Source organism: Dichomitus squalens (genome assembly GCF_000275845.1).
Source record: "Dichomitus squalens LYAD-421 SS1 unplaced genomic scaffold DICSQscaffold_8, whole genome shotgun sequence".
NCBI lineage: Eukaryota > Fungi > Basidiomycota > Agaricomycetes > Polyporales > Polyporaceae > Dichomitus > Dichomitus squalens.
The window spans coordinates 197,147-215,907 of record NW_006766890.1 but is presented as its reverse complement, the minus strand read 5'-3'; the positions used below and the strand labels follow the sequence as shown (position 1 = coordinate 215,907).

The window sequence follows — 18,761 nt, the reverse complement described above, 5'->3', positions numbered from 1 at the left end:
GACGGTGGGACGGAACGGACTGAGGGCTGCAGTGGCAAACAAGTCCGAGTCCGGATGCACACTCTTGTCGCCTTACTCAACTCATTCGAGAGCCTTCGACCGTCCGATTCCTGCCGCTGCCAGCCGTCTCTCCGATCTGCACAATTTTCCATATAACCCACCGACCAGGCTGACATGACAACTCTACGCCCCCCTGCCCATCCAGTCCGCCATGCGCATACACCGCGTCCATTCCGTCGCCCTCCTTATCCCTGCCTTGGCTGCGGCGCTCGCAGCCGCCACCGCTCTGCCTTCAAGTCCTTCGGATACACGATCACTTGGCCATGTATCCCCTCTATCCGAGCAGGCGGAGCGCCTACTTGTTTCGCGGGATGGCGACCACGGACACGGCGGACATAGCCACCACGCGGCGCCCGTTGTTCAACTCAATGAGACGGAGGTATACATGACCCACGGGACGACGCCACCTTCATATTATTGGCATGATATCATGGAGCCCCCACAAGACGGGGAGCGGTACCCGGGGTTGATGGGATTGCATGCGTTATCCATGTCGTTAGCTTTCTTTGGCGCTCTACCAATTGGTGTGTACGACCGACTATTTTCTTGCGCGTGCTCGTCGTAATCTGCCCTCGCAAGGTATCGCCCTTCGGTCCGTCAAGCACGCATGGCACGGCGTGACTGTCATAGTATTCTACGGCCTCGTCGCGGTGGGATTGTCGTCGAGTGCACTGTACCGCAAGTTGACGCCAGACCTGTCCGTACTATTCGGCATCCTTAATTTGTCGGGATCGACTGACGGTGATGTCATGGCAGGTACGAAGGGAGCAAACACGGTTCTCAGGGATACTTCTTCCTCTTTTGCGCCGTCTCCCTGTCCGCCCTCGACCTCCTCTCGCTCGTCGTCCGTCTTGTGACTTATGTCCGCTCGATCGTGCGCGGCGAGGATCGGTTTGCCATCAAGGCCTTCTGGAATGTCGTCGTCCTCGATCGTGACCAGGAACTTTCGGGCGCGGATGCGGAGTACACCAACCTTGTTGCCGACGATCCCGAAGAGCTGCAGGAAGCGGAGTTGAAGGCCAAGGATGTCGACGAGGAGTCCACGGACGCGGAGCCCCTCCACGTTCGAAGGGCCAGGATAGTCGAGCCTATTCAGACCTCTTTCGACAGCCATGAACCGACGGCACAATGGGCCGAGAGTGTGCATCGCCATGCTCGCCGTCCTTCCTACCCGCGGTCGGCCGGTTCCGAGCGTACCCTTTTCGGTCCCCACTCGCCGCGGCGTTCTAACGACTCTTTGGACGAAACAGGTCATGTCTATCCCTGGCAGGGCAAGGACAAGCGGGCCGTGCTGCGCTTCGTTGGGCGTGCCGCATTCGCCGTTGCGGAGCGTGCACTTGTCTTCGCAGGATTCATGCAGGTCATCACTGGCATCGTCATCTACACTGGAGGATGCCGCGGCAATTGGGGCAACGGGTGCCTGGCACACCTTATCAGTAAGTGTCGACTTCCGCTCGCAGTAGCTCCATCGTACTCATTGTGTGCACACTAGAGGGCGGCATTTTCTGGTGCTACGGCTTAGTGACTTTCGCACGCTTCCTTGGTGCTTTCTCCGACATTGGTTGGGCATGGAACCGTGCGCCCAAACACCATGGGCGGTATCCTACCGCAGAGTTTGTGGAATCGCTCGTCGTCTTCCTCTATGGAATTACCAACACCTGGATGGAGCGCTTCGGGGCCCACAAAGGCGACCCATACACGACCAAGCAGATGCAGCACATCTCCATCGCTGTCATGTTCTGGTTCGCTGGTCTGGTGGGCATGGGCATAGAGTCCAAGCGCATCCGGCGTTGGCTGGCAGCCGGTGCGACCGCCGCCATACCCGCCGAGCGTCGTTCGCAAGAGGCCGTTGCGGAGCCCCCGCAGTACATCGCGAGCTTCAACCCCTTCCCTGCCCTGTGTATCGGTATCACCGGTGCCGCCATGAGCGCACATTTCCAGACATACATCTTCCAGGTCCAGATTCACATGCTCTGGGGTTACTTGCTCTGCGGGTTCGCCGTCCTGCGCTGCCTGACGTACTTCTTCCTCTGGCTTGGACCCCCTCGCTCCATCTTGCCCTCGCGCCCTCCCACGGAAGCGCTCGCGTCGTTCCTGCTCGCTTGCGGAGGCCTCGAGTTCATGTTCTCGACGGAAGAAGTCACGATCGCCGCCATGCGCCAGGGCCATGACGATGTCATGATGTTCCTGAACGTCGGCGTTGCAATCACCTGCCTCGCCTTCTGTTGGACGCTCCTCGTGGTCGCCTTCAAGGGCTGGCTCAAAAGCCCGACGCAAGGAACGATGAACTTCCACAGCTCGGCATAAACCCTCTGCGGTCAGCTTGTGTCTCGTCGGTGTCGGCTCCCACGTCGTCTGCATCTGCATTGACTCATCGTATCTATTGCAATCCGCATCGTACTTGCACAGCCACGCTATTTCTATACATCCAGGTGAACCCGATACCTTAATGCGCACTCTTGACCCTCTCGTCTGGAACTGCATGTGGGGAAGCAACACCAATTATTCTCCGGAAACCCCACTTTCCCTCTCCCTGCCTCGAGGGGAGAGGTTTATCTACGGCATCATTATGCTCGGGCGATACCAGCGTCGCGCCTGTACTACATATTACTCCGCACACGCCTCCGCCGCCTCCACTCCTATCTTGTCCGCCATGTAGCCTTTGCCATCGAGCTATTCTCCTTCTGCCATCGCCCGTGTATATTTGTGTAGGGCGTTGAGGGATCGGCTTCTGCACCGCCTGTTGTAGTCGCAGCTATCATACTATCAGTTACGACAACCTACGTACCTCTCCTCGACGATGTTTAGCTTAATGAAAATAGTATGTTGTCCGCAGTCGTAGTCGCATCCATGATGGATCAATGGAAGTGTGTGAGAGTGTGCGGGTGAGTCAATATTGAAGAATGTTTGACTCGGTTTTTCATGACGGGTCGGTGTTAATCCGATCAGAGTGACGTACAAAGCTTATGTGGTTTCACGATGTCGCCACTTCGCGTCAGAAGAGGGCAAAGGCGCCTGCTATTATGAGCTCTTTACATATAAGTAACTGGATTTTTGTTGCGTGCCTGCGTGGAGCCTCGGACGTTGTACCTTCGATCGACGTGCGATCTCTTGTACTCGTACTACGCTTTATAGGCTGGCGGGTTCACTCTGTATTGGGCCTTCATAGGATTTTGGGATAGATGTCTAGCGAACGGCCACTCTATATCGTCTTTGGTTACGGGTCCCTCATTTTCAAGGTGAATACGGACTATCAAGCGTTCGCCCTTGTATGCTGTTCTCATGCACGATGAGCTAGCCTCCTCCGCACGTCATCAAAGAAAGTAGGCTTCATGATTGTTCATTATGATCGTTATATTTGATGCGGATACATACAGGCCCGGGTTATCTGAAGGGATATGTACGCCGCTTCGCACAGAAGTCGCATGATCATCGAGGAACACCGGAGGTCCGCGTAACTGCCCTGCACTCGTCTGCACGTGGATCTGATCGGCGGACACCATTTCTCATTCGCAGAACCCCGGCAGAGTCGTGACTCTGATCCACAAGGAAGATTGGGACAAATTCTCTGGCTCCGTACGTTCGATTCGCGGCTTCGTGCATTACTTGTGGTTCATCCGGTCACGTCTGCAGGATGCATTTCCGGACGACGACGTGGTTTGGGGTTTGTTCACCAGCTCTCAGGGTTGTGACAAAGCATAAGTATATGATACTGAGGAGTATGCTAGGTATCGCATATACCATAGATCCGGCGTACGAGGCTGAAGTGAGAGATTATTTAGGTACGTCAATGGATCGGATCCAAACTAATTGCAAGGACACTGAACAACCGCCCTTCAGACTATCGGGAGAAGGTTGGCCTGTAGCCATTGCAAGGGGCTGTTGTGAGCTGATTGAGCACAAGGACGGCTACACCTTAGAAGAGGTTGACATTTATGGAATCGTAGACGGCCACGAACAAGTCATTCTCCCTAAGGCTAGTTTCTCTTTGTGGCATCACGCTAAATATCGCTCACACCCATCATGCAGGCACTCGTATGTGTCCCTTCCTCTACAGCATGCTCACATCGCTCAGATTAAGCTCGCCAGTGCTATGTTGGCCGGCCAGACAACCCTTCATTCCGTGAGTATGATCATGACGCATCTTGGATACTCGGAAGTGCAGTTGGCTAATAAGAAACTTACAGTGGGTTCAGAGCCGATCGACAAGCTCTCCGAACGCATATGGCACTCTGTAGGTCCCTCAGGACCCAATAAGGTGCGGTTCCTATGTGCAAGTGCCCAGTCTGCGATAGAATGCTTAGTGTGGACATCGTCAATAGGAATACCTTTATAAATTGGCCGAGTCGGTTAGACATCTGGCGCCCGAGTCGCATGACTCTCACCTGTTCGCCTTAGAGGTAAGTTCGATTGACGAAATACCCTAAGTGTCTGAGGGCTCAAGGTTTGGCTAACTCTAGACGAGATGCCGCGAATTGGATCAGAAAGCAAGAGGGGGAAGTACTAGTGCTGTTGACTTGTAGGCTTTATAGGCCACTTATTTGAGTATTTCATATGCTAGTCGTGCTGTAGACATGATAGACAAAAACACTAGCATGCGGCGTCGAGACATTGAATGCCAATATCGAAGACATTGTCGTCTCAGCCACAGGATTGATGGGCGCTTAGATCTAGCTGCTGTTGATTGAGGTATTAAACAGTGCACTCGCGGTCATCGTGGTCATACTTATGCGCGTTGCCTCGCACTCGCACGTCTTGTTTCTGGAGCATCTCAACTCTCTCTCGGCTCGTCATTGTACACACAACTGAGGTCTGCCTATTGTGCCTTGTCCACAAGCTTGAAACGCTTCTTCGGGGGACGACTGCGGCACCGACAATGCTACCGGCATTAGAGCCGTCCGTACAGGACCATCTGCGTCTGGAAGCCTTCGAGGTATCTGCTACAGACATCAGGCTAGGGGACGTTGCCAATTCACGCTTTTATAACTCAGGGGAAATTTGACGTGAAAGAATTTGTGGGTGGCATATCCGAGAAGCTCATCGCGCAGTCCAAAGCGGACCCCGGGCGTACGTGCCTCGCGACGTGCATATATGCCTGCGAATAACCTATTGGCCGAACAGCGTTTGATCCCAAGCCTTTCATCCGGACATTTGAAGCTGCTGTAGATAAGCTTATTGCGGTCCGGAAGGATGTGCAGGCGAAGACAGAGCAGATGGAGAAGAGCGTGCGGATCGCAGAGCGAGACTATTCGAAGAAGATGGCGGAGCTCAACCGAGGATTCGAGGTGTGCTCCTTCCTTCCTCTCTTTCCCAACACGCGATGTAAACCCTTTCCAATGCAAGGCAGTCGGCCAATCCTTCTCTGGAATGGAGACGAAGATGAACGAGGTCGGACGGACGGCCATCCGTATAGGAGAACAAATGGAGTCAGTGCATCAGCAACGACAGCGCGCACAAGCGGCGTACGACCTCATAGACTTCTACAACCAGTTTGCGAAGGATGACACTTCACGGCTGGATGCCATGAAGAAGGAGGGGAAGGATGGGAGGCGGAAGGTTGCGGTTCTCCTTCGGCGGCTTGCTACCGTCGCGAAGGAGGTCGATTTGCCCCATTCCGAGAAGGTGCATCCATACCATGGCTCTGCCTGTCTGTCCCCGACTGATGATCGCTACAGACCCGCGAGAATATTGACCGCTACTGCGAGAAATTTGAGAAGGACATACTGCACCTATTCGACCGCGCATATAGGAGGGGGGATCCTAAGATGATGCATGTATGCGCTTCCCATGTCATTCATCGAATTCGGACTTATAAGATCCATAGCATTGTGCACAAACGTTGCTTGATTTCAATGGCGGAACGTCGTGCGTACAAGTATATGTCAATCAGCACGACTTCTTCATCAACCGGGTGCGAGCGGATCCCAACATTGACTCTCAGCTGTGCGTGAGGCAAGTTCGTCGTATTCAATACATTGCTTATCGAGGTCGCGTAGATGGGTCGCAATAGCTGATCCAGACGCTCCACCGCCAACGTCTGAGCGTGGCCTGCAAGAATTATTCCAAGAGATCCGCACTACCGTTGGGCAGGAAGCTCAGATCGTTCAAGCAGTGTTCCCGAACCCTGCATACGTCATGCAAGTCTTCCTTCAGCGAGTTTTTGCTCAATCGGTATGTCTCTACATGTATCTACAACTTCGTTTGGCTCAATCGCGGTTAGGTACAACAACATTTGGAGCAACTCATCGTGCGGACAGATCGGATGCCTGAATTGGCATTCCTTCGAATATTGCAGCTCGTGCACCAGTCCACTTCCGTCCTTGTCGAGGATATGAAGGCGTATGAACTCCCGTCCGTTATCCCTAAGTCTCCAGTTGACGCAAGCGAATTCCAACGGACAATCAAGGGGATGCCTGCGACTAACGCTTCGAACACTGCAACTGCTGCGACAATCAGCACGATGCTCGAGACGGCTATGGAGGAGCTTTTCGTCCCGTACACGGAGGGTCAGCGGTACCTCGAGAAAGAGAGCCGAAGTTTGAGTGAGTTGTATACTGGGTACCTCGCCAGATTCACTCGCTACCACGTACGCCGAGTCTTTCTCCTGAACTCCAGGAACCCCCTAACTCGATCGCAGGAGAGAGTAGATACCAAGGGCAAATCATCCGTGTTTGGTCGCATGGTGGACCAGCTAAGCGCTGCAGCTGCTACGACGTCTCCCTCGGGGACGTCCACAACATCAGCTCAAGCCGCGGCGGCCCTTATGCGCATTGGTGGTCTTAGTGCTTCCACCGACAAGACCCAGAGGGACTCCACGGAGGACCCCATTCGGGAGGAGGATGGTCTACTAAGCGTCGATGTTGCGGAGAAGATGTTGAAGTGGCATGCTGAAGCCATTGGTCGCTGTGTGGAGCTGAGTCCCACGAATGACGTGTGAGCAACCGTTTCTCGATCCACAGTATTATGACGCTTACTGCTTGTCGCAGCCCAAAGCATACATTCGCCCTGTTGCGGGTGCTCGCTGCGGCCATTGGCAGCTCATATATCGAGGTTGCGGTCGAGACGTGAGTGTTCTATGTCCTTTCCTCCCATATCGCCGTTAACCCGCTTGATACAGGGTACTAGCCCGCCTTGAGACGGCCGACTCGAAAGTGGAACCTAGCTTGCAGCCGCTGACGGTGCTCCGTGAAGTGGACCTGATTTGCCACCTGTGGCAACGCTACGTGACTATGGCATTACTCCCACTCGCCAGCAGCTCCGTCACCACACGCCGGGAGATGGTCATCTTCAACAATCAGGCCGTCAGCAGGATTGAGGGTGGTGCGAATGCAGTCACCCAGAAGCTTACGGACGGTATGTTATTCTCTTGGAACTAGTAATCCACGCGACAACGCTGACCGTCCCACCACAGCCATCGTGAACTGGCTCTCAACACAATTGGCCAAGCAGAAGCGGACCGACTTCAAGCCGAAGAACGACGATATCTCATTTGCTCGTGTCAACACCGAGCCTTGCTTGGCCTGCTGCGATATGCTCGAGAAGGTGCGGGATGCAGCCAAGGCTAACCTCAGTGGCAAGAACCTCGAGGTCTTCCTCACAGAGGTTGGCGTAGCCTTCCATGGGTTCGTAACATGTCCTCAGTGACCTCATATCTTGACTGATGGCAATCTCCAGTCTACTCCTCGACCACCTCAAGAAGTTCCCCGTCAGCGCAACAGGTGGTCTCATGCTCGCGAAGGATCTGAAGTCGTACCAGGACGTCATTGATAGCTTCTCCATCCCCTCCTTACATGAACGCTTTGAGTTCATCCGCCAGCTGGGCAACGTGTTCCTCGTCAAACCTGACATCCTGAAGTCATACATAACTGAAGGCTACCTCGGACGTATCGACGCTAACCTCCTCCGGCCTTACCTAGCGCAGCGCGCAGACTGGGGTCAGGCGGAGAAGGGCTTCAACGATCCCACCGACGGTCCGGCGGACGGCAAGGTGATGCGGGACCGGTTCGGTATGGGCAGGCTGAGCATGATTATGAAGGATCTCGAACCGCTTAGGGAGCAAATCGCCATACCCAGCATGCCCATGACAGGCATCAGCCAGTTCACGGGCAATATTACTTCGTCATTCGCCAATGCACGGTCGTCGAGGTTTAGCAATAGCGGGACGTCCTAAAACACGCCTTTTGGTGGACCAGTGCTTTGGAACCTAACTTATACATTCCCGTTGTGCTGTATTCAACAAGTCATTGTATATAGATGTAATAGTAGGATACCCTATGCGGATGGACCTTACTCGCCCTTGAACACCGGTACCCGCTTCTCCTTGAACGCTTGCAGAGCTTCTGTGCGGTCCTTCGAGTGAAGCAGAGGCTCGTATGATGCACGCTCGAAGTCGAGACCTGATGCTAAGTGAGTGACCGCCAATACTGTTTGTGGAAAGACATACCAGACTCGAAACCAAGATCCGGAACACGGGAAATCGCCTGCTTCGCCGCGCGGAGAGCCAACGGAGCTACACAGAGATCCCATGAGACGGCATGATATAAGAGTAGGAGCGAACGCGCATACCGCTCGAGCTAATCTCTCCAGCTAGTTGCAATGCCCTGTCATATCCTGTAGTTTCAGGAGAAGAGATGTAGTCCACCACGCCTGAGCCAAATGTATATATGCTCAGTTGCACGGAAGGAGGATGAGTAGATGAGGTGAACGCGACGCGTACCTAGCTCATGCGCCTGCTGAGCAGTCAAGACCCTCGCGGTGAAGATGAGGTCCTTCGCCTTCGCCGTCCCCAGGAGACGCGTAAGCCGCTGTGTCCCGCCCGCCCCGGGGATGATGCCCAGCTTCGTCTCCGGCAACCCTATCTTCGTGACAGCGTGGCCTTACCCCTCACTTCCCTCAGCACCCTGCTCGACCACGCACGGACAGGCACTCACCGGCGACGCGTAAGTCGCACGCCAGCGCCATCTCGAGCCCGCCCCCGAGCGCGGGGCCGTCGATCGCCGCGACGGTCGGCACGGGCAGGTTCTCGAGCGTGCCGAGGGCGCGGCGGAGGTCGATGAGGAACTTGTCGACTTGCGCCTTGGACATGGTCGCGCGCTCGATGAGGTCCGCGCCCGCGCAGAACGAGCCGATGGTAGACGAGCGCACGATGAGCACGCGTGCGCTGTATCAGAGAGGGGGCATATGCGGGGGGGGGAGGGACGCGCGTGAGTCTGGGTAAAGACGTGCAAGGAGGGAAGGCGGACGCACCTCTTGTCGAACTGCACCGTGTCCAGGCACTCCTGCAACTCCTGCGCTCCGTCGTGTTAGCCAGACACGGCCACTCTCTCAGAAAGAGTTAGCAGACCTTGAGCAGCCTCAGGGAGATCGCGTTCTTGGACTTCGGACGGTTGAGCAGTAAAGAGACGATTCCAGGACGGTCATGGTTGGGTTCAAGGTACGCCTCGGCCGAGTTCGCGCCTGCGGGGAGGGTCGTCTGGAGGAACCGTCGTCCGGCGTGCGCGCATCTTGCGCTCCGCAGGGCACTGAGACCAGAGACACGAGAAGCAACGAGGATCATCGTGAATACTGAGCAGAGAAGTGCAGCGGACGTCTCAGCCCGCTCCACAACGCGACTACATATATGCGCCCCGCCTCCCCGGACGAGGGGAACTCGTGACGCGGGGGGAGCGAAGCGACCACGGACCTTATATCCGCGTTCAATCCGTTATCGGACACACACTAGAGCGCGAGGGGCAGTCGCACCGGTAAGCTGTTCATTGCAATGACTCTGCACGAGGACATAGACGACAGGGTACATGGAACTAGTTATCAGTGTACACCGTACAGGTACGTTCAAAAAGGTGGTGCACGCTACGAGTAAGTAATACAGACACACAAATGCAATGCGGAGCCCGTACTGCGCCCAAAACAAGATTTAGTGAGATTGAACGCCATGGAGATCGAAGTTTAGTGGGAGGGGGATGCGCGAGAAGGAGGTAGAAGACGGCTCAACAGGACGGCCGCCCTGAAGCACAAGAAGGACGCTACCAAGAAAGCGGGGGCCGTGGTACAGTGGATTACAGACAAGCGTGCGAAGGCCGAAGGTATAAGGCGTGAAACAGAACGCGCTCGTCTGATAGATAATTGATCGTTCGTGATCGGAAGCAGCGAGAGGGGTATATCTGCGAAAAGTCGACGTCAGCTTCCATCACGCCCTTGCGGATCCACACGGCCGCCGAACTCACCGAACGTACACCCATATTTGCTACGCATCAATATGGTACCGTTCAAGCAGCCTCGCCGTAGTACTGCTGCTGCACAGGCGGCGCGGCAGTCATCCGCGGCGAGTTGCTCGGGTTGGCGTACGGGTGGGTGGCAGGCACCGGCGCGAGGTTCGACGGGTCGTAGTACGGCTGCTGGTGCTGAGTCGCAGCGTAGCCGTATCCGCCCTCGTAGCCTCCATATTGCGTCGGGTTGTACGCCATTCCAGGAGGGTATTCCACCCCGGCGTTGGGCGCCATGCCCGGGGGATAGTCTACTCCAGCGTTGCCGAAGCTCAGGCCCATGTCCGAGGGCTGGGCGTACTCCTCCATGGTCGGCAGGCCGAAGTGCGTCGCGCGGTCGGGGTAGGCGTCGACGGCCGCGTGGGTGGCAAGCGGCTCGGTGTTCACGTCCATTTCCCGCGCGCCGCCATGGCCCGCGTAGCTCATCTCCGGCTCGGAGCCGTGGGCACCGTCGTTGAAGCTCGCCATGCTGCTGTTATTCGGGGCCTCATACTTCTCGAAGTAGGTCATGTCCTCCTCGTCCTGGAGGCGTGCCGCGCGACGCTTCGCGTATATGATGGCCGCTATGATCCCACCAACAACGACTACACCTACGACGGAGAACGTGCCCGCGACGGCACCCTTGTTATCGAAGAAGCTGCAGGGATGAAAGATGAACAAGGGAACTCTCGCACGGATCTCCGGGAAGTGGACGTGATGGATTGATAGTTGCTCACCCTTTCGAAGATGCTGATGTGCCGCTCAATGCAGCATCTGTGGCGGTCGGCGAGGCCGACGTCGACCAGGTGAAGGACGTTGGGGAGGTGTCGGTCGGAAGCGCATGGGTCGTAGCGGCCGCAACAAACGTGACGGTGCTCGTATGGCTAACCGAGGAAACGCTGGTAGACGAGGAAGAAGAGGACCTACATGCGCGCGGTCGGGACTCAGCCTGTGTTCGCGTCCATACAAACAATGTCACTCACGATGAGGCCGAGGTAGTAGACGAGGCGGATGAAGACGAAGACGAAACGCTGGTCGAAGAGGAGGAAGAGGAAGAGGAGACCGACGACGAAGAGCTAGAAGACGACGATGTCGACGAAGTGGCAGGGAGAGGAGCTGTCGAGGAGGACTTGCTGTGCACGGAAGACGAGGTGGACAAGGAGTGGGTGCTCGACGACGTCGTGCTCGTGGGCGAGGCCGTGGTCACCTCAGACGAGCTTGATGAGGTTGTAGGGACGACAGAAGTCGACGTGGTCGTCGGCGCTGCAGAGGTTGGGGTCGAAGAGCCTCCACCGTCAAGTACAGGGAGGCCAAGACCGTCCGCCGACGGCTCCGCGTTCACGAGAAGGAGCGACTGGGATGAAAAGAGCGCGATGCAAAAGAGCGTCAGGACGCGTGCTGCGGACGCCGAGCAGCAACGCATCTTGTCAGTTGGTGTTGGAGGGCGGGGGAGGGGGCGTCACGACCGCAGCGAGGAGCGCGAGCCGGAGAGCAGCGAGAAGGATGAGGACAGAAAGCAAGTGTGGGCGGACGGCGTCGATGCCATTCCCAAAGCAGGACTTGGACTAGCGCGCGGCGTTCGGCCCCCTCCGTCCGACTTCTGCCGCCTCAGGGCCAGGCCCGCGGTTGCGGTGACTAGTCCCCGTTGCCATATGTACCACAGAAACATCTGCACTCGTTCGCACTCTTCCAAGCTTCCCAGAAGCACGTAATTGATTGATGTCGGACGCAATCAAACAAGAATACGAAAGTTCGCTCGCCCGTGAAAACCACACCGGTATGTACCCAACCAAGACACTCCGCAGAATACAATCGACTTCGCCCGTCCCGAGCGTTTTGTGCAGCGCACAAGACTACCCCTCGAGCAGCCCGTTCTGCCGCAAGAACTCGTACGACTCGGCCTTCGTCCCCCTGCTCTCGATCTGGACGCAGCACTGCTGCAGCCTCCCCTCCTTGACGTCCCGCTTGAACTGCCCCACGTCCATCCCATCGTTCCTGTCTTGCAGCTCGACGAGGAGCCGCCGCTTATCCTGTAGCAGACCGTCGATCTGGTCCGAATCGAATCAACAACAGATGCGCTCACGTCTTTGCTGAGCTTGTGCCAGACGGGGTCCACCGACGCGTATGAGAGCGAGTGCAGCCCCACGTAGTACCAGCCGGCGTTCTGCTCGAGCTGATTACTTCGGCCGTGTGACTCCGGATGTGGGAACGAGGAATACTCACTTCGACGGCAGGGTAAAAGAACAGGTGGCAGTCGCCTGCGGTCTTCGCCCACGCCTTGACGTTGCAGACCATGTCCCCGTCGCCCCAGCCGATCAGGTACGTCCCCGTCAATCCCTCCAGGATGACCGGTCGGTATATGAAGACGAGGTTGGTGTCGACGGCGTGCATACGGGTATCGTAGCCAGTCATGAGTTCCATGCTGTGTGTAGCGCGTTCGAGCCCAGCAGGTGGATCAAAGATACATCACGTACTGTTGAAGGTCGTCTTCCTGAGCTGAAGGTCAGTATTTTCGACAGGGGGAGCAAGAGGGGACCCACAATAGACTGATCGAGCACTAGATGCACAGCTAGGTCGTCGTACGGGATAGGGCCGTGCCAAACCTCCGAGGTAGCGGGACGCTTGGAGAACTCGAGGTACCATGGTACCTGCTTCTTTCGAGGTCCCGGGTCGGGCTGTCCCTTGGATGCTTCTAGGGCACGCACTCCCGAGTTGTCCACCGCAGGTTGCTGGGACGCAGCTGCTGAAGAGGGCGACCGCTTCATCTTGGTTGACTCCGGCTTGCTAGTAGGTGAAGTTCGTGTTGTTCTGATTGCCATGCTCGAAGCTGAGCGTTGCGGCCGAACAGTGGATTCCTCGTCGGACTCGACGGGAGTACCGCGCTTAGGATGCATCGGCACGGGGGCCGATACGGTGGTTGGCTGTCCGTTCGCCTTGGACCTGTCGCGGTTTGCATTGTTGGTATTTGCGCCGGTCCGAACGTTGGCCTGAATAGGGCAGATCGTTAGCCACCGCACTGTGGACACTAGTACGGGGCGATGGGCGCGAACCTGTTCGCGGTCATGCACGAGGTCCTCGATGACCTTGAGAGAATGGTCGAGCCTCTTCACTGCGGCGTCTCTGGAGGCTATGGCGGCGGCGAGGTCTGGTCTTCTCGCTTCCAGCTCGCGCTGCAGCTCCGTCTTCTCGAGGTCCAACCGCCGGATCTCCAACTCGCGAGCGAGATTATCTGCCTCGAGCTCCTCTACCTTGGACTGCAATTTCCTGACTTTGTCGTCGGCAGCTTGAGTAGCCTGGCGTGCGCTGTCTTGAATGCGGCGAACGGCCGCCATGAGCGAGGAGAGCTGTCGACCACAAGCACGAAAGCGTCGATGGCGGGAGGCGAATCATATGAAATGGAGGAGCGCACCTCTGTCTGTAAGCTCCATAGATCGGCCATGGTGGCAGGCGGGGTGGGCAGTGGCTCAGCAAGAGTCATGATAATGGCTGGCAAGGTTAGACGAGGAACGATCGGAAGGGTAGGACACCAAAACGGGTGGCGTGGCTGAGGGTGCCAGTGGTGATTGACAATGGAGGTGGCATTGGCCGCAAGGAATATCGTGCATGGACCGGCATGGACAGTTCTGCAGCCCGTGGTGGTGGGCTTCTTGACCCAAGTAGGCAAGCGGGCGATGCATTAATTGGGCTAGTCGCTTTGTCTTTCTCATCCCTTTGAAGTCGTGGTGCCTCTGCTGGCGTTCACACCGGTGGTCATAGAGAAGACTGTTGCGATAATATCAGTATGCATTAAGAAGGGATCAGCTATCCGATGGGAGACAGAGGGTGAGAAGCTGGGACAAGCCTGACATTCCGAGCGAGGCCAGAGACGCCAGACGCCAGACGCCAGACGCCGCCGATCGTGCAGCTCACGTGGCCGCGACAACGTTCGCAGGTGCCTATCGCGTCGCGTTATCTCCTTCCTGGAGCTCTGTCCTACGTCTACCATCGCGCATCCCGCAGCTGCAGCACAGACACTCAGGAAACGCTACTTGCAACTACGCCATGTCCGCGCAGAGGCTGCTCGTCGACGTCCACACCCACGTCTACCTCCCGCGATACGCCGCCTTCCTCCGCACTCGCTCCTCCGTCCCGCGCATCTTCACCCGCCCCTCCCCCGAGTCCGGCAAGCCAGAGGAACGCCTCCTCATCCTCGACGACGAGCCCAGCACCGGACGCCCCATCGGCGCACAGGTGAGAGCCTCCCGCACCACACCGTGATCGCCCCCACCGACTAAGTCTTTCGACGGCATAGTACTGGGAGCGCGATGAGAAGCTCAAGTTCATGGACCGACACGCGATCGACGTCTCCGTTGTAAGGTGAGTCCGGCTGCAGCACACGCCCTTCGCGAAGCACGGGCCCGTCTGACTCCCTCCCCCGCAGTTCCGCGAATCCCTGGCTAGACTTCCTTCCGGCCAGCACCGCGCACACGCTCGCGACCGAGCTCAACACCGATCTCGAGACGTACTGCTCCGCCGGGCCCTCCCTCTCCGACACCCTCAAGCGCCTCTACGGCTTCGGGCTGCTGCCCCTCGTCCCAGGCGCGTCGACCGCCGCGCTCGTGTCGACCGTCGAGCAGATCGCCGCGCTCCCGCACCTCAAGGGCGTCATCATGGGCACGCGCGGGCTCGGCAACGGCCTCGACGACGCAGCCCTCGAGCCCGTGTGGGCCGCGCTCGAGGCCGCCCGCCTCGTCGTCTTCCTCCACCCGCACTACGGCGTCGACAAGCACGCCTGGGGCGACAAGGAGAACGGGCACGTCCTGCCCCTCGCGCTCGGCTTCCCGTTCGAGACCACGATCGTACGCCCTCCGCGCCTCATTCCGTGAACAGCGCCCCCACTCACCCGCTCACCCGTTCACCGGGCATGCCGCAGGCGACCACGCGGCTCGTCCTCGCCGGCGTCTTCGACCGCTACCCCGGCCTGCGCGTCCTCCTCGCCCACTCGGGCGGCGCGCTGCCCCAGCTGTCGTCCCGCCTCGCGTCCTGCGTCGCACACGACCCGCTCGTCGCCGCCCGCCTGCAGCACGACGCGCGCTACTACCTCGGCAAGCTGTACTTCGACGCCGTCGCGTACGGCGCGGAGGAGCTCGGCTTCGTCAGCGATGCCATCGGGCGCGCGGACAAGTACGCGTCCGCGGGGGCCTCTGCCGCAGCATCCAGCGCGAAGGGGACCGATGGCACGGCGCAGAAGAGGCTGGGGGCGCAGAGGATGCTGTTCGGGACGGACCACCCGTTCTTCCCCCCGCTTGGCGAGAGCGAGAAGTGGAAGAGCGTGGTCGAGAACCTTGAGGCGATCGACGGAGTGTACGGATGGGACGAAGCGGACAAGGATGCTGTAAGGGGCGGCAACGCGATCGCACTCTTCAACTTGGGATCATGAAGGGTCTCTATGTGCTTAGTACAGCTACACAATGCATATCGGGGTGATCTACAGACGTCTGTTACACCTGCTTCGCATCCTCACAACCTCGCAGTAAACTTAGTTCTTGGGCTTCTGGATCTTCAAGCTGAAGTCGATGTGCTGCACGGACTGGTGCACGGCGCTCGTGCTAAAGATGTCGATCTCTACAGCCAGCAGCCGTCAGCGTGCCCCCAGTTTAGCTCGAGGGTGCAGAGTGAGCCGTACGCACCATTGATCGCGCGCTCGTGCAGGTTGGCCTCCGTGATGTTCCCGCTGCTCTCGAACAAAAATTTGCGCTTCCCGGCCCACTTCTCCCGCAGCCGCCGCGCGACGCCGACGAGCTCCGCGCCCTCGATGTTGTCGAGCATGACGATGTCCGCGCCCGCGTCGATCGCCTCGTCCGCCTCTGCCTCGGAGCCGACCTCGACCTCGAGGAGCAGGCTGAACCCGCCGACCTTGCGCGCCTGCTTGATGGCGTTCGTGATCGAGCCTGGCCGTGCCGCGTGCAGCGTCGCGAGAATCATCGGGCGGGGCGTCGCAGGACGGATTCGCACCAGCAAAGCAGCGCGCAGCGTGACGGGGAGCGAGGGAAGCAGCACGATGAGCACGACACGCGAACGGCCAGGGACGAACGCGCAAGCGCACCAGACGACCAGATGTGGTTGTCCTTCAGCATGATCATGCTCGACAGGTCGTGCCTGTGCGGGTCGATCCCGCCCACGAGCATCCCGTACTTCTCCACGAGCCTGAACCCGGGCGTCGTCTTGCGCGTGCCCGCGATGACGCCCTTGTACCCGACGCCCCGCGCGAGGTCCTTGATCTTCTTCGATCTGCGCGCCCGCCCGAGATATGTGAGCTCCCCGTGATCGTGAAATGCCTGGGGGATGCTGCATGAATAGAGAGAGGTACGCACTGGGTAGCGATGCCGGAGCAGCGCGCGAGCATGTTGAGCGCGACGCGCTCGCCCAGCAGGAGGTGCCGCGCCTTGCCCCTGACGGTCGCGACGTGCTTCACCGGCTCGAACGTCTCGCCCTCCTTCATGTGCCATTCCACCCTGTGAATTCACAGCGCGCGCGCCAGTTAGTCAGTTTCAGTCTGTCCATCTGTCCGGGCTCCGGTATGTCAGATGGTACATGATGCAATGGCTGAGACCAGCAGCGACATTGCAGTGGGCGGAGACCACGGGCGCAGGTCGTGGGCGGATAGCATGTAGAGCGGGGTACTCACTCGCAGCCTAGTTGTGCAAACACCTCGGTGAAAAAGGGCGCGCCCGCGAGGACGGCAGTCTGTTTGCCTTTCCCGAGAAGGAAGGCCTCACGATGGGCTTCTCCGACTACGAAGCCTCCGTAGTCGAACGATGGGGTGTCTTCCTGCAACCATGTCGTGATCTGTGTCTTCCAGCTTGGCGGAAGCAGGTGTTCGTAGTGATCGAGCTCATCCTGCGAGGTGGACATGGTCGTCGAGTGTCGAAGCCTCCCAGACCGAGATCGGGGGAGACGTCTTTGCTTTGTGAGAATGCCGGCCCGATGCTCCGGGCTCAATGATTGCATGAGCCGAGAACTTTAACTTCTACGCTCTGGAAGATGCGAATACTCAAGAGGACCTTCACCTTGACTTTTGGGGACAGAGGCGAAGCTCAACGCATCGAGTTAGATTCATAGAGTGTGTCCTAGGCTAAGGGGCGTTCGATGTCAATCGAGAACCCGGCCAAGAAACGAGGAGTCAGATCAACAGGCCTGCCCCTCTAGATCTACGAGACAGTGTCCGGTCACATGTATATTGCAGTCCCAACACGAATAGCCAGAGAGTAAACTCGCGACAAGCACCAAAACAAAACGACTGAACCACGTCCACGCCTTGTAGTACGCGGGCCGAGAGTGTGCGGCCTTTTCAAGCCAGGATGGCGCCGAGGATGGCAAGAGCACCAGTAAGGCCGGCCCCCATGGGGTTGATCGATGAGGCGGCGTTGCTCTTGGTGGGCGAGGTAGAGGTGTCGGACGTAGTGGGGTTCAGCGCGTCCGACCCGGACGCGTCAGTGGTCGTCGACGGCGGAACAACCCTGCGTGCGAACGTCACGTAAACGACCGTCACTCTGGCAAAATTCTAGCTCGAGATTCACTCACAAAGTGCTGGAGGAGCCCGAGGTTGCGGTCACCGCGGTCGAGAACGTGCTCGATGTGGATGCGACGATGTCAAACTGGGGAGACTGGGCCAAGATGGTGGTGAGGTGCTCGGTGTCCGCGACGAGGTTCACGCGGAAGCCCTTGCCCGCCTTCCAGCCGCCGCTGGGAGGGTTCACGGTGATCTTGCCTTCGGACCCAACAACGAGAGCATCGAGCACCTGGGTAGTGGGCGGCTGCTGGACCTACAGATTGAAGGGTGAGACATGCCGCAGGCTTTTACCCGCAGAACGCAGAGAACATACCTGGTTGTCGAGAACGATGGTGAAGTTGGCCGGATCGGTGGAAACCGACTGCCAGGCGACGACGTTGGGGCCGCTGGTGGTCCAACCGGTGCTCGCGTCAGGCTCGGTGACGGTGTACGCCAGAGCAGAGGCGGCGAAAGCGAGGAGGGTGAGGGCGGAACGCATGTCTGGGATTGGGGGCGGGTCGGAGAGTGCGTGCAGGAGGCTTGGGGGAACTAAAGAGCGACGGTTGTTCAAAAGAACGTGGGGGATGCGCGACAGAAGTGCGGCGACGGGTAGATATGCGATCGTGACGGGAAGACGTCGAAGTCGAAGTGAAGCCAGAACCTGGCATCCGGGCATGCACAGGCATGCACCCCGGCCGCGGCCGCCAGCGCCGCCACTCCTTATCCGGCCGTCAGTCCAGCCCGCTCCGTCAAAATGCACACAGCCACCAGGGCAACCAAAACAGCCCTTCCTCGCACTCCACAACCCTCGGTGCGGTCCCGCGGCTGGTCGCTAAGTTCGTGGACGTTACCTTGTCCCGTCTTTTCGCATGCAAGTCAGCAGTATGTACAGAGAGCAAGGACAATCGACGCCTAATAGGTACACAAGC

At 58.1% G+C, this 18,761-nt stretch overlaps 9 protein-coding genes across 9 annotated transcripts; 4 read left to right on the top strand and 5 right to left on the bottom strand.

Moving 5' to 3' along the window:
- Window positions 1-394: 394 nt before the first annotated feature.
- DICSQDRAFT_28359 (cytoplasmic protein) lies at window positions 395-2,367 on the top strand (the record flags this gene model as incomplete). The annotated part of the gene is made up of 4 exons (XM_007364115.2): window positions 395-584; window positions 640-757; window positions 817-1,496; window positions 1,553-2,367. Coding segments are annotated over 4 exons (1,803 nt in total), but the record flags the coding sequence as incomplete, so codon positions are not given.
- Window positions 2,368-3,140: 773 nt separating this feature from the next.
- On the top strand, window positions 3,141-4,625 carry DICSQDRAFT_83490 (ChaC-like protein). Its single transcript, XM_007364114.1, has 13 exons — window positions 3,141-3,299; window positions 3,359-3,383; window positions 3,438-3,508; window positions 3,577-3,636; window positions 3,694-3,724; window positions 3,789-3,842; window positions 3,901-3,914; window positions 3,965-4,036; window positions 4,090-4,095; window positions 4,150-4,183; window positions 4,248-4,318; window positions 4,383-4,460; window positions 4,521-4,625. The coding sequence occupies exons 1-13, from the start codon at window positions 3,243-3,245 to the stop codon at window positions 4,581-4,583; spliced, it is 636 nt and encodes a 211-aa protein (XP_007364176.1). The 5' UTR covers window positions 3,141-3,242; the 3' UTR covers window positions 4,584-4,625.
- A 311-nt stretch (window positions 4,626-4,936) lies between these two features.
- DICSQDRAFT_56312 (exocyst complex component Sec10) lies at window positions 4,937-8,230 on the top strand (the record flags this gene model as incomplete). Its single annotated transcript, XM_007364113.1, has 13 exons — window positions 4,937-4,993; window positions 5,052-5,127; window positions 5,182-5,345; window positions 5,404-5,682; window positions 5,736-5,834; window positions 5,885-6,003; window positions 6,057-6,231; window positions 6,281-6,646; window positions 6,698-6,993; window positions 7,047-7,124; window positions 7,178-7,413; window positions 7,472-7,682; window positions 7,735-8,230. 13 exons carry the CDS (start codon window positions 4,937-4,939, stop codon window positions 8,228-8,230), a joined length of 2,652 nt encoding a protein of 883 aa, XP_007364175.1.
- Window positions 8,231-8,346: 116 nt separating this feature from the next.
- DICSQDRAFT_168503 (ClpP/crotonase) lies at window positions 8,347-9,616 on the bottom strand (the record flags this gene model as incomplete). The annotated part of the gene is made up of 7 exons (XM_007364112.1): window positions 8,347-8,456; window positions 8,504-8,569; window positions 8,626-8,706; window positions 8,777-8,935; window positions 8,991-9,220; window positions 9,307-9,347; window positions 9,404-9,616. The coding sequence occupies 7 exons, from the start codon at window positions 9,614-9,616 to the stop codon at window positions 8,347-8,349; spliced, it is 900 nt and encodes a 299-aa protein (XP_007364174.1).
- Window positions 9,617-10,325: 709 nt separating this feature from the next.
- Window positions 10,326-11,724, bottom strand: DICSQDRAFT_168502 (uncharacterized protein; the record flags this gene model as incomplete). Its single annotated transcript, XM_007364111.1, has 3 exons — window positions 10,326-10,959; window positions 11,039-11,224; window positions 11,285-11,724. The coding sequence occupies 3 exons, from the start codon at window positions 11,722-11,724 to the stop codon at window positions 10,326-10,328; spliced, it is 1,260 nt and encodes a 419-aa protein (XP_007364173.1).
- Window positions 11,725-11,999: 275 nt separating this feature from the next.
- Window positions 12,000-14,088, bottom strand: DICSQDRAFT_160677 (uncharacterized protein). The gene is made up of 7 exons (XM_007364110.1): window positions 13,711-14,088; window positions 13,352-13,645; window positions 12,842-13,288; window positions 12,776-12,792; window positions 12,525-12,723; window positions 12,385-12,474; window positions 12,000-12,331 (listed from the first exon to the last, which is right to left on the bottom strand). The coding sequence occupies exons 1-7, from the start codon at window positions 13,777-13,779 to the stop codon at window positions 12,155-12,157; spliced, it is 1,293 nt and encodes a 430-aa protein (XP_007364172.1). The 5' UTR covers window positions 13,780-14,088; the 3' UTR covers window positions 12,000-12,154.
- A 254-nt stretch (window positions 14,089-14,342) lies between these two features.
- Window positions 14,343-15,720, top strand: DICSQDRAFT_56355 (amidohydrolase 2; the record flags this gene model as incomplete). The annotated part of the gene is made up of 4 exons (XM_007364109.1): window positions 14,343-14,531; window positions 14,593-14,657; window positions 14,722-15,139; window positions 15,214-15,720. The coding sequence occupies 4 exons, from the start codon at window positions 14,343-14,345 to the stop codon at window positions 15,718-15,720; spliced, it is 1,179 nt and encodes a 392-aa protein (XP_007364171.1).
- A 99-nt stretch (window positions 15,721-15,819) lies between these two features.
- On the bottom strand, window positions 15,820-17,195 carry DICSQDRAFT_56599 (nicotinate-nucleotide diphosphorylase; the record flags this gene model as incomplete). The annotated part of the gene is made up of 5 exons (XM_007364108.1): window positions 15,820-15,905; window positions 15,971-16,231; window positions 16,387-16,571; window positions 16,655-16,795; window positions 16,969-17,195. The coding sequence occupies 5 exons, from the start codon at window positions 17,193-17,195 to the stop codon at window positions 15,820-15,822; spliced, it is 900 nt and encodes a 299-aa protein (XP_007364170.1).
- Window positions 17,196-17,860: 665 nt separating this feature from the next.
- Window positions 17,861-18,331, bottom strand: DICSQDRAFT_57172 (uncharacterized protein; the record flags this gene model as incomplete). The annotated part of the gene is made up of 2 exons (XM_007364107.1): window positions 17,861-18,106; window positions 18,167-18,331. The coding sequence occupies 2 exons, from the start codon at window positions 18,329-18,331 to the stop codon at window positions 17,861-17,863; spliced, it is 411 nt and encodes a 136-aa protein (XP_007364169.1).
- Between the last annotated feature and the right edge of the window lie 430 nt (window positions 18,332-18,761).